A 13,734-nucleotide genomic window follows, 5' to 3' on the forward strand; every position below is an offset into this window, starting at 1 on the left:
TAAATCGGATTACAAAATTCAATACAGTCTATAAGAAGTATGAAAAAGTTAAAATCACATTTAATTTATAAAAAAATTAGAAATAAATTTTACGAAAACAATTAATATGTTTGAGCAATATAATTTAAAGATTTATTTGATGCAAAGTTTAAGTAATTTTAAAGTTATAAGTTTTATATTTAAGTAATGTTTGATTTTTCCTTGTGTATAAATCAAACAAGGATGACGAACATAAAAGCGAAGCTCTGAATTCAACAAACAAATTGAACAATTATAAAGTGACAAAAATTAATGAGAAGAATATCAATTAAAAGGTATAAACATAATTGTATAAAAAAATTATGCAAAACTGCGTAGGGGCATATTTTTATTTTTATGACTTGATGATAGAAATGCTCAAAATATTGTACCTTATTGTCTTAGGAATCATCGTTCCAAAAATCAGATGAATAGGATAGTTAAAGCATTAAAAAGTTATTGTCAAAAAAGTTTTAAAACCATCAGCATTAAATAGACGTATGGACTTCCTGGTAACAATTATAGAGTGTCTTCGCTTTCTAAAGAGCACCTAACTGTTACAGGAATAGTTGTCCAAAGTTTGGAAATAAAAAGGACAAATATAACACGTATAAATTTCAAAAAGAGCTAATAATGTTGAAGCTAGTAAAAGTGGCTGACTCAGATTATAACGTCAAAAAAAAATTAACTATTGAGAAGCCAGTATACACTGTAATTGACCAATGGTAAAATTTATAGTGGCCTCTCGTTGATTAATTTTTTTTTGACGTCATAATCTGAGTAAGCCACTTTTACTAGCTTCAATAATGTTTCACGGACGAACAGACCCTAATTATAGAAAAGCTTCTTTTAAAAAATTATTTTTTTGATAGGAAAAAATCCTGTACATAATACTAATCATTTTTATCAATTCTTCACAATGCCATCGAAGGTGATTTGACTTTTGTGCCAGAACCTGAATTGGGACATAGTGCATTTCATTACCCTAGGTTAGGTAACTTCATTTCACTTTTCAATAAAATCTAAAATGCAGCGGTTTTTGCAGGAGGTACCATTTTCTGTGAAAATTTTAGAGGAAAATGAAACAGTTTTTAGTTAATTTCTACTTCTATTTTCAACTGAAGAAAAAATCATTTTGTGTATATACACTGACAGAATCATTGTTGTTACTTAATCTTATCAAAAAAAAATCAAAAATACTAAATTGACTTTTTTTACATCTATTTCAATGTCAGAGGTAAAGATTGAATAGTCTGTTTTACTTTTTAGCACTTTAAGAAAATATTATTAATTATAGTTTTTTATCAAATGCTTTTTTATGTCAACACTGAAAAAATAGATTCTATTTTTGTTTTTTTTTCCTGTCAAATGAGAAGATGGATGCAAAAAGTCCTTATAAACTGCTATTTATTTTCGATGAACAACATTCTAGAGCTTTGAAATTTTTTTTTTAACCCTTTGGAGATGGTAATATTTTTATTTTTCCCATATTGAACAAAATGAAAAATCGGCTTTTATGGGTTAGTTTTTAAATTTTTTTTTGATAACATTAAGTAACAACAATGATTCTGTATATACACAAAAAGATTTTTTCTTCAGTTGAAAATAGAAGTAGAAATTAACTAAAAACTGTTTAATTTTCCTCTAAAATTTTCACAGAAAATGGTACCTTCTGCAAAAACCGCTGCATTTTAGATTTTATTGAAAAGTGAAATGAAGTTACCTAACCTAGGGTAATGAAATGCACTATGTCCCAATTCAGGTTCTGACACAAAAGTCAAATCACCTTCGATGGCATTGTGTCTTGTGATCAGATTGATCCTAATGTAGAGGGCTAAATTTTATAACCAGAAAACTTCTAAAAAATTAATAATTAATTATAATATTTAAATAGTCTTAATCCTCTATGGAACTCAGGCAGGAAGGGGACATTGGAAAGGTAATTTATGATCATTTTTAAAAGTGTTAAAACACGATCTCTCATCTGTTGGCTAAAGATACTTTTAATGTCGATTGGGTAGTACAGACCTTTAGTTTCTTAACTTTAAACCACCAAAAATTTTAATCTGTATAAAATTATTTTTAATCATAATTGGGATAAAATTTACTAGAATACCAGAGTAGAGATATTTAGCCATGAGAACCATGATGATCTAGAATGCTGGAATATTTACTAGAATACCAGAGTAGAGAGATTTAGCCATGAGGACCATGATGATCTAGAGTGCTGGAATATTTACTAGAATACCAGAGTAGAGAGATTTAGCCATGAGAACCATGATGATCTAGAGTGCTGGAATATTTACTAGAATACCATGGTAGATATATTTAGCCATGAGAACCATGATGATCTAGAGTGCTTGAATATATTCTAGAATACCAGGGTAGAGAGATTTAGCCATGAGAACCATGATGATTTAGAGTGCTGGAATATTTACTAGAATACCAGGGTAAAGAGATTTAGCCATGAGAACCATGATGATCTAGAGTGCTTGAATATTTTCTAGAATACCAGGGTAGAGAGATTTAGCCATGAGGACCATGATGATCTAGAGTGCTGGAATATTTACTAGAATACCAGGGTAGAGATGTTTAGCCATGAGAACCATGATGATTTAGAGTGCTGGAATATTTACTGGAATACCAGGGTAAAGAGATTTAGCCATGAGAACCATGGCCAGGAAGAGGACACACTCCACCAGGCAAAATATCAGGGTCAGGTAGATTATGGACATTGGACCCAAACTGAAAAAAAATATTAATATTAATATCAGTTATGTCATACCCATATTTTAAAATTAATTTAGTTTTAGCCCTCTATCTTTAGAGTTTATTGTTAAAGATTACCTGGAAGTAAATATGAATCCAACTAAAGGCGGGGTTATCAAACTGCCCACACCACATGAGATGAATGGAAAACAGGAGAGCTTCCCTGTAATGTCAACCTTAACAACAAAAAAGGCAATTATTTGGAAAGTAGTAAACAATGTAAAAACAAGGACAATTGTAGCACAACATTGAAAGTTAACATAAGTTTGGATAAAATAAAACAGTAAATTATCATTGTAGACAAAAAATAATATAATTAATTCAAACATGATTATTTTGTGTTAACTGCTGAACTACTATGGTTTTATTTTATAAAATTGTTTCTCATAGATCCTGGGTAGGTTTATAACTTTTATAAAGGGGGGGGGGGAAGGTTTAGTTTTCATAAACTAAAATAAAAAGGGGTAATTTTTTGGGGGGAGGGTAGTTATAAGCCTCCCCAGGACCTAAAGATGGCATTGTTAAGTAGAATCAAATCAGTCCAGCAGTTAGCAAGATCCTTCCGTACAGAGAGACACACCCAAACACGTACACATAGACATCATGTTACTTTTATATACAAATAAAATTCTTCTTCAGCTATTCCATTTTGAAGACATTCTATGTAAGTTAGACAGATCTTTGTATGATTGACTATCTAGGGTAATAAATCAATTATAATCACCTTTGTTGCAACCCAAGAGTAGGTGGCGCCAAATTGCCAAGACAAGAAAAAACCTAAAAAATAAATTGTTTGTAAATTAGGCAAATTTTCAATAACAAGTTTTGTTTATTTAAATATTTTGTACTTATCTATCTAAGCATCTAGATATATAACTATTACCCCGTCACATTTTAGAAAAATTTTGTGAAAATTTTGGCCCCCAGCCATAATATAGTTGATTTATGCAAAAAAATGACCCATGCAAAAAAGTATTTCTGCAATGCAAACATTGGGATGGTACAAGCACTGCAAAGATTTACAAACTTTTTAAATCTGCAAAAAGACCGTTTTTAAAGCTTTTGTTCCATCTCAATTTTAAAGATTTTTACAAAATTTCAATTCTAGTGTTTCAATATAAACCTGAATACTGGATATCCGGCATTATAAATCAGCCGGATATCTGTATCCGTCCAATCCGGCCCAACTCTATTATTTGTGTATGCAATTGGGCAATTTTTATTTTGGAAGATTACTTGCTACACCTTTGTTCTTCATATGTTATAATTGAGACGGCCCCCATTTTTTTGGTAAATTTCAGGTACAAGAGCTTTAAAAACAGGTCTTTTTGCAAATTTTAAAAACTTTGCAGTGCTTGTACCATCGCAATTTTTGCATTACAGAAAATATTTGTTGCATGGGTCATTATTTCGCATAAATAAAACGGAACGGGGTAATAACTATCTATATACATAGTATCTATCTTATCCTTACCTATCCAAGCAGTACCAATGTACAGACCGTACATACTAGTACCCGCTACAAAACAAAGCAAGATGGCGGCAAGGGCACAGTTTATTAAAGATATGATTATGATGGTTCTGAAATAGATACAATCTTTTTTTATTATTTTAGCAATATTTTCTCTTGAGAAAGGTTCAGCCCTAGTAGAAAAAAAGAAAACACTAAAAAGATACCTCTAAATATTGTAAATACACTTATTTTCGAAGTAAAACGAAACCAGTTCTCTAAATCAATATTAACTTTGTAAAGAACATTGTTTTCAACATTAAAACGCAATTATTTTACCCGAGACCAGTGCTTAATTTGATACGATATATGTACATAAAATAACTGTGAACGGATATATTTTTTGTTAATATCTTTAAACATGTATTTTTTAATAAATTGAAGCACCAATTTTAGCTGTATAATTTTTTTTCATTGTAACTTTCCCCTGTCCCTCTCCCCCTTCTAAGAGAAGGGTGATTCTCAAAATAAAAAAAGAGGGCCACCTTCGGTTACTGAAGGTTAAACCCTAATTTATCAAATCATTGATTTTTATTTGCTATTTATTTTTATTAGTATAACAACAAAATTTATCTTAAGAATTACAACAAATATATATGTGTTACATACAACCAGACAAACATACAGAGTGACGGAATATAATCTTTATAGTTACTAAACTGAAAGATTTTATAGTCATTTATCTTATTATAGACAGCTTTCTGTGGATATTAAAATAAAATAGAAACGATGAAAACCAGTTTTGTTAGCCCTGAGGAGCCAGGACCTTGCTAGCTAGATTTTATAGTCATTTATCTTATTATAGACAGCTTTCTGTGGATATTAAAATAAAATAGAAACGATGAAAACCAGTTTTGTTAGCCCTGAGGAGCCAGGACCTTGCTAGCTACACTGCTATGACTTTTATCTTAACATTTGTAAAAAATAATCAAAATCCGATGGTATACATGATTTTTCAGTATGGATCAGAACCAGTTCTAATCCACCGGATATGAATCATTTTTGAACCCATACTGAAAAATTATGAAGCAATTTATTATGCTTAAAAAATGAGGTCATACAGTACAAATGAACAATGAACAAGGGTAGGCAGTATACATTTTAATTGACCCTGGTAGGCCTGTATGACGTATTTTTACATGCACTATAAACTGTTTTTAAAAAAACATTTACCTAGGAGTAAGAAAACTGACTGCTACTAATGAGATAAGCCTTCCACACATAAAGCCTCCATTATAAAATGAATCCGTGGCTGCAGCCTAAACAATATCATATATGAAACATTTTGTATATTTATAGCTGGGCTTGTCAACCACGTGTCAGCCCTCTGTAAGCCTCATAGAAATCAATTTTTATTAAATCAACCCTTTGCAATCTTAAAAATCAGCTGTAAGCCTAAAACTGAGCATGGCAATCCGTTTTTCTAGTATAATATCCAGAAGATATGAATCGGTTTCTAAGCCACACTGGAATGATTATGGGCTGCATACCTGTGAAGGTAAAAGGTCCAGAGGTCCGCATAGTCCAAAGGTAGTTGCCATGGGCTGATAAATCCTGTGACGATTAATCAACTTGAGCTAGCATAATAATAAGCAGCAGCTTGAGATAATCGACCCTAGAAACTATAATGTGAACAGGTCCCTACTTTTAACTATGCATATGTGTTTCACGGTACAATAATGCAAAATTTAGCAAAAACAGGATACTATTTAAGAAAATATCTTATATCATGATTATAAAGATGCTTCGCTTAAAATATCTACATCATTGTCATAGGAATCCTTGTTCTAAAACTCAGATAAAAATCTGCATGTTCTAAATGGACATGTGTAACTATTATAGAGTTACTTTGCTGTATAGTATCCAACTGTTACAGAAATCTCATGCAAAGTTTAAAATTGATAGGACAATTCTGACATGCTTAAATCAACGATAAGAGTTTTATGTACGGACTTATGAATAGATGTACATACCCTAATTATATAAAGAAGCTTCGTTTTTAAATGTAAAGTTGATTTCCTTTCAACAGCACAGGCTGTGGCAAAGTTGGCAAATGTCAAGGCGAAGAAAATATAATTGGCGCTGGTTGAGGATTTCTTGCTTTCTACTACTTCTCTCTAAAATAATTAGATTATTACTAGGGGATTATACAATAGATAACAAAATAAATATACATCCAAAATCAAGTTATTGGTTGAAAAGTTTAGACAAACCTATCAAGATATAATAAGATTTCCCAAAATTTTTAATTTCTCGAATGACTGTTCAAAAAAATATTAAGATAATTTACATTCTAATAGCCTTCCTTCATAGAAATGATTTTTCCATACACTATTAAATGATACTAATTAAGAAGTATATAATCAAGGTGGTTCATAGATCACTGATATCTTAAGTTACAGACAGTCAGAAATACGCACAACCTATTACGTATGTTTAAGGATTAAGTTTTATGAACACTGGAATACCTTTGAATCGTCTAACTGTGAATGGTATGCAGGCATAGGATAAGGCAAGTAGGCTAGGATCACAAATCCCAGGCTAAATACAGCACACCAAGCTCCTTGATAGATAGATAGATAAGACAAGAAAGCTAGAGTCATAAATCCATAGCTAAATACAGCACACCAAGCTCCTTGATAGATAGATAGATAAGACAAGAAAGCTAGAGTCATAAATCCATAGCTAAATACAGCACACCAAGCTTCTTGATAGATAGATAGATAAGACAAGAAAGCTAGAGTCATAAATCCATAGCTAAATACAGCACACCAAGCTCCTTGATAGATAGATAGATAAGACAAGAAAGCTAGAGTCATAAATCCATAGCTAAATACAGCACACCAAGCTCCTTGATAGATAGATAGATAAGACAAGAAAGCTAGAGTCATAAATCCATAGCTAAATACAGCACACCAAGCTCCTTGATAGATAGATAGATAAGACAAGAAAGCTAGAGTCATAAATCCATAGCTAAATACAGCACACCAAGCTCCTTGATAGATAGGTATATAAGGCAAGTAGGCTAGGATCACAAATCCCAGGCTAAATACAGCACACCAAGCTCCTTGGTAGATAAATAGATAAGACAAGTAGCCTAGAATCATAAATCCCAGGCTAATACAACACACCAAACTCCTTGATAGATGGATAGATAAGACAAGAAAGCTAGAGTCATAAATCCATAGCTAAATACAGCACACCAAGCTCCTTGATAGATAGGTATATAAGACAAGTAGGCTACAATCATAAATCCCAGGCTGAATACAGCACACAAATCTTCTTCATAGATTGAAAGACTTATTAAAAGCTCCATTAAAAAGTGGAGCCAGATTAATACAGCAGTTAGCAAGATCTTAACTGGCAGACAGAAAACCGTAACACCTTAAACAAAAGGGTTTAAAGAAGAGTTATATTTAATACCTGAAATTATAAATGGCCAGGCAATATCTGGCATTGATCCAGGGAGGTAGGATACTGTTATTTCTTCTACACCTCCAACCAATATTTCTTCTGTAGTTATATTTGATAGCTTTCTAAAATAGTATTTTGTTGTAAAACTTGTATTAAAGATTACAAATGCTAAGCTTTTAGGGCGCATTGATATGTCAGACATCAAAATGACAATAAAATGGAGATGGATCCTAAGCAAAGGACATGATGATATAACCAATAAGATATATAAGTTTTCTGGAATTTTAAAGTTAGGGGGAGATTTGAAATCTGCATCAAATTTTGAGGATTTTTTTTATAAAATTTGTTTTTTCTATAATTCTTTATCTAAAAGCGGAAATGCAATTTAAGTTAATTAATTTTGGCATCTGTGATTGGTGGATTTAAAAAATCTGCGCTCTGATTGGATGGCGTACATCATTCAACCAATTAGAGCGCAGGTAGTTTAAAATCCACCTATCCTATTGGTCAAAATTAATTAACTTAAAATGCATTTCCGCTTTTAGATAAAGAATTATACAAAAAAGAATTTTATAAAAAAAATCCTTAAAATTTGATGCAGATTTCAAATCTCCCCCTAACATTAAAATTCCGGAAAACTTATATATCTTAATAACTAATCAAGCCTTGATATGGATTCTCTAAAGGACAATAAAGCAAGGTAGACCAAAAACTACCTGAAGGATGGAACTCCTTTGTTAACTGGAAGATAAGATACTTTATATATGAATGGATAAATATAATTCCTAAAATAGTTTAAAAACACCCCAAGACTCCAAAGTAGATATAAAATAGCCTAAAAACATTACGTGAACTTTATAATGTAGAACTCAATCGATTCAGTTTGTTTGCTAGATCTTAATTGACTGACAAACATCCTGTTGCTTTTTTAGTAGCGAAGCTACTCTATAACTCACAATGTCCGTCCGTCGGTCCGTCCTTCTGTCCGTAATTAATGAATTGGGGGATACGTGATTTTCTCGGCTCCTATTCAAGATAGACAGCTGAAATTTTTAGTGAAGATTCCCACTACATATACCCATCTAATGTATACATTGTTTTGTCCGTCTGTTTGTTATTTGGGGTGCTAGATCGATTCCTAGATTTTTACATTTTCGTGATTTTCTCAACTCCTTTTCAAAATAAAGGGCTGAAATTTTTCAGGGATTAGTTAATTTTATATTCTACATATTTTCGCCAAGTTTTATTAATATTTTTTTTTATTAATTGGGGTGCTTGATCGATACCTAGATTTTTTAGGTTTCATGGTTTTCTCAATTTCTTTCCAGGATTGACGGTTGAAATTATCAGGGATTGAGTATGCCCATGTTCTACATATTTCCATCAAGTTTCATTAAGATTTGTCTATTAATTGCGGTGCTAGATCGATTCCTAGATTTTTTAAGTTTTCATGATTATAAGGTTGCGTGATTTTAAAGGTGTGATGATTTCCCTATTTTACCAATTTTAATATTTATTATATGACACTGCTTTATAGTATTTTTTTCCTGATATACAATCATAATTTTTGAGCTTCGCTACTTATGGATGTTGTCATCCTTGTTTAAAGGATTACTTACGTGTTACAGATGGCCTCTTTATCAATATGTTCCTGAGCTGGGAGAAATGGACGAACCAGGAAGGTGGAAGCGAAGCACCCGCAGGCTAGAAATTAGACATTAACCTATTAACATAACACTTTATTAAACTTTAAATAATTATTGGCAATCTATCTCAAAGTGCCTGGTGACCATAGAGCCCATCCCCCTTAAATGAAATAAATTGAAAATTAGAAGGTGACACGTGTTTAAGTACCTTAGAGTAGGTTGGATGTGTGGCCCCAGAGGGATAGGTCCCTCTGCAGGGTATAGGCATAAAAAATCCTCTGATTTATAGGAGGAGGAAATTTTTTTTGTAGTCACTATTTTATTATATTGATAAATAATCTTAGATTTCAATTAATGACTCATATGCTAATAAAGAGTTGCAATTTTTTAAAAAGAGTTAAAGATGAAAAGGTGGAGCAAGGTGGTGTATTCCATAAAAGTAAAGCCAATTTTGGTTGCCACTCTTATTTGTTAATAAAACCTCATTATCTCCTTTCCCTATATTCTAATTTTTTTTCGAATTTAAGCTATACCTTTTTCATCGTCTTCATAATTCTAACTAATTTAAAAATACTTAATAATTAAATTTTCATAATAACTTACCAATGACAGCATGTTCTAGTAGGATAAATGGGGCACTTTTCTCTGGTCCTTAAATCAAAGAATTTGAAAAAAAAAGGCTGGCAACATCGCCAAAAACGAAGCTTAGCCAATATGGTAGTTAGATAAACGAACATTTATCAAATAGTGTTGGATTAGACACATAACTAGGGTGGTCTATTTCTGTGGGGACTTTACTACTAAGGACTGCTAGCCATAGAGGCTCTTTTATACTAAACTAACCTAATCTATAATAATTTGTGGTCCTTTTACATGCAGTAAAATATGACTAATTTAACATCAAATAATTTAGAATAATTTTAAAAGTTGAATTTACCTAATAAAGAGACAATAAGGGGTGATTCAGCCGTCATGAATGCGCCTGTACAGAAAAACTGAACGACCCTAAAAATGAAAGTGATTATAAAAGTGCTGCACTTATAACATACTTCCTAAACTTACTAGGAATCATCAATAAAAAAATTAAATGAATAAGATGAATCTGTCAAAATAACTATAAATATAAATTTTTACGACGTTTCTTTCTGATGTAATTATATAGTTACTAAGCTTTCAAGATTATATCTTATCTTCACAAGAATCTTTACTCTTTAAAAATCAATATTACAAACTAACTATGTATTTAAAGTTATCCGTTATCAACGAATTTATGTTGACATGGTCAGAAAACCCTTAATTTAGAAAATCTTCGCTTTTAACAAGAATAACATTCTTCACCTTAGAGTAGCCAACACACCAAAGCTGGAGGTCAAAGGAAGTGCCGCTGTCAATATCTAAAGGAAACAAGGATGACAACGTCCATAATTAGCACCAAAGCACCAAAAATCATTGATGGAAAAGGAGAAAAAGTGTTTTATAAAGCAGTATAAGTGCAATAAATAAAACAAGAAACCTTTAAAAAATAAACATTTACGTGAATTGAAGAATGACCATCAGACAGACGCACCAAGAAAATGATATGCTGATTGGTACAGAAAATCATCATAAAAATTCATCTGTCTATCTTAACTAGCAGCCAAGAAAATTACAATTTCCACAAAGCGCAACGGAATGAAGGCTGAACGGACAGGCCAACAAAGTTAATTATAGAGAAAAAGACCCATATTCAAAGAGTTATATTTAAAATAATATTCAAAAACACCTTACTAAAAAAGCTAAAAAGCCTTTATTGTATGTTAGTAAATTATAGAATATCTCTAAACAACAAAAATCTTACCCCAGCTGTAGAAATATTTGCAAAAAGAAATATTAGTTTTCCTCTTGAACTCTTTATGTACTGCTGAAACACAAACCCTAAAAATAAAAACAAGGATGACAACATCCATAAAAGCAAAGCTCTAAAATCTAAAGGAAGGATAAACGAAGTTGTAAAGTGTCAGTACTTAGAAAGCAGAACATTAATTTTTAAGTCTAAACGAAATTGTACATAAATATGTTGCAAAATTGTGTAAATAAAGGATACAGTAAAAGGACATACTTTCATTTTTAAAGTTTGATTATAGAGATGCCTCGTTTTTATTATCCTAAAAAACATTATTCCAAAAATCATATATGTATTTTGTCAAAAAATATTGACAAAAATTTAAAAATTAGCATGTTTAAATAGACGTACGGACTTTCTGGTCACAGTTATATGTAGAGTTGCTATGCTTTCTAAATACTACATGTTATAGAAATCATCATGCATAGTTTGAAATCGATAGTATTAATTTAACATGTCTAATTTAATGAAAAATGCTAATCGAACATTTTTAGGTTTAAGTTTAATAAAAATAGATAATGCTTAAGATTATAGACATATCAAAGCCTCCTTATCTAATTAATTGCAAAAGTTTTAGAATCCGTTTCTTGTCCGTTATCTTATCCATGTACATAAAGGTACAATCAAAGTTTTCAACATTTGTATAAATAGCGCCGTAGAGTACTTTCGCTTTAAAAATTATACCTTTAAAAAAGTGTTAAAAACCTGTAATTAGACTGCCCATTAGAAAACCTAGAAAACCAAAAGTCCAAACGAAATTGATTAGGTCAATAGCTACTCCAGTATTCCTGAAATTAAAATATAGATTTAAAGCATCGTATTATGAACATAATTCCGCGGATACTAAATCTAAAGATTGTAAGATTAATTCAAGTTTTAGTAGACCCCAGGGGCCAAAACTCTGGCTAAAAAGTGGTATGAATAATATGATTTCTATTTATATTTCGTAAAAAATTAACTGTAATGTGATACGAAACATGATTTATTGTATGGCTCAAACCTTGTAGATAATAATATAAATCAGTAAATTGCATAGTATAAATCGCAAATTAAACTTTTACAATTGATGATTCAATTTTGCTGACAAACATATTTTAGTCTCAGAGTTGCGACTCATTTAAAAAAAAAGTAAAAATTACTAAAGTGAAAGGGACATAGTTTTAAAAATTGATTAAATGTCAGGATTAATTATCTTTCATTGAACTATCTCTGATGCCCTGGTTATAACTTACTTTGCTAGGTAGGGTTGTGTTGGTCCGACAATGGTCCCCACCATTCCATGACCAAACTAAGTGATGAAGGGGATATAACACCACAATAAAAAAATTTTCTCTCCAAAATAACAGATTTTTAGAAGCTTATGGTCGGACCGAGAGTCCCTACGTCTGTTCGTCTGTAACAGAAACCTTCTATCGTTAATTTTGGCTTCGTAGAATTGTCCTATGGATTTAGAACCTGAAATAATGATTCCTGTAACAGTAAAGTACAATTCAGAAATCGTATCAATTCTATAATCATTATCAGAAAGTCCGTATTATATATGTCCTTGTCTGACCGTCTAATTGAGCTTCACTTTCATATATGTTGTCATTCTTGTTTCTCATTACATTGTTATGTCTGACTAAAGCAATTACAGTTTACAGAAAAAAAGAGATTTATGGTAATACAGAATAATCATAATCCTTATTGTGTGTGTTTGCGTGTTTGTGTGTTTGTTTGTACCGAAGGATCTCGCTAACCGCTGAACCGATCGGATTCTCCTTAACAGGGTAGCTTCTTATAGGTCCCGGGAAGGTTTATAACTATTTTCTTGGGGGTTTGGACACCCCCAACCCCCCAAAAAATGATAAATCCCCGCCCCCCCAATTTTTTTTTAAATTTATTTTAACGGAAAATTTTTTTTTACTTTTTCTTTTAAAATCTAAAATAAGAAATTTGGTTATCAAATTCGACTCTCTCTTCAAGTGCCCCTAGAGGCCTCTAGGGGGCGTTTCCGCTAGAAAGCAAAAAAGTGTAGGCAAAATAGTTATTTCTTCGTGTGTTATATTCCTGCCTGAGTGGCCCAGGAAATGGGGAAAAATATCCAAAGCCATATTTTTGATTCACTAGCCACAGCCGACATTTTTATTCTCTGAAAAAAAATATGGCGGCGAATATTATAGAGATCTCGTATTCACAGTAAGTAGAACGCGCAAGGAGGGAGGGGACATTGGACTGTAAATAGACTGGTCACTGATGTTTTAACAAAATTTTTTTTTAAGCGAAGCTTTTCTATAATTAGGGTCGGTCGGTCCGTCCGTACGTCACAGTTAGCTCTTTTCGTTAATTTAAACAGGTAAGAATTGTCCTATCGATTCCAAACTTCGCTTTTTAGATGTTGTCATCCTTGTTGGAATAAAACTTTAGGTACTTTATCAAACTTAATTGGTTTGTACTAACCCCCAGTTCAGTGTCCAAATTTTTCCACCAGTAATTTTAATCTATTTCAAGGGTAC

The 13,734-nt window shown here is 31.7% G+C and overlaps 1 protein-coding gene across 1 annotated transcript; it reads right to left on the minus strand.

Annotated features, from left to right (window-relative positions):
* Positions 1-1,802: 1,802 nt before the first annotated feature.
* Positions 1,803-13,391, minus strand: LOC145329898 (solute carrier family 60 member 1-like). The gene is made up of 17 exons (XM_080174351.1): positions 13,293-13,391; positions 12,472-12,527; positions 11,945-12,027; positions 11,195-11,271; positions 10,696-10,751; positions 10,295-10,362; positions 9,961-10,008; positions 9,331-9,415; positions 7,721-7,833; positions 6,766-6,860; positions 6,315-6,414; positions 5,788-5,849; positions 5,471-5,556; positions 4,262-4,368; positions 3,512-3,564; positions 2,866-2,963; positions 1,803-2,763 (listed from the first exon to the last, which is right to left on the minus strand). The coding sequence occupies exons 1-17, from the start codon at positions 13,359-13,361 to the stop codon at positions 2,634-2,636; spliced, it is 1,386 nt and encodes a 461-aa protein (XP_080030477.1). The 5' UTR covers positions 13,362-13,391; the 3' UTR covers positions 1,803-2,633.
* Between the last annotated feature and the right edge of the window lie 343 nt (positions 13,392-13,734).

Source organism: Acartia tonsa, chromosome 10, assembly GCF_053477335.1.
Source record: "Acartia tonsa isolate MP-2025a chromosome 10, ASM5347733v1, whole genome shotgun sequence".
Classification (NCBI taxonomy): domain Eukaryota; kingdom Metazoa; phylum Arthropoda; class Copepoda; order Calanoida; family Acartiidae; genus Acartia; species Acartia tonsa.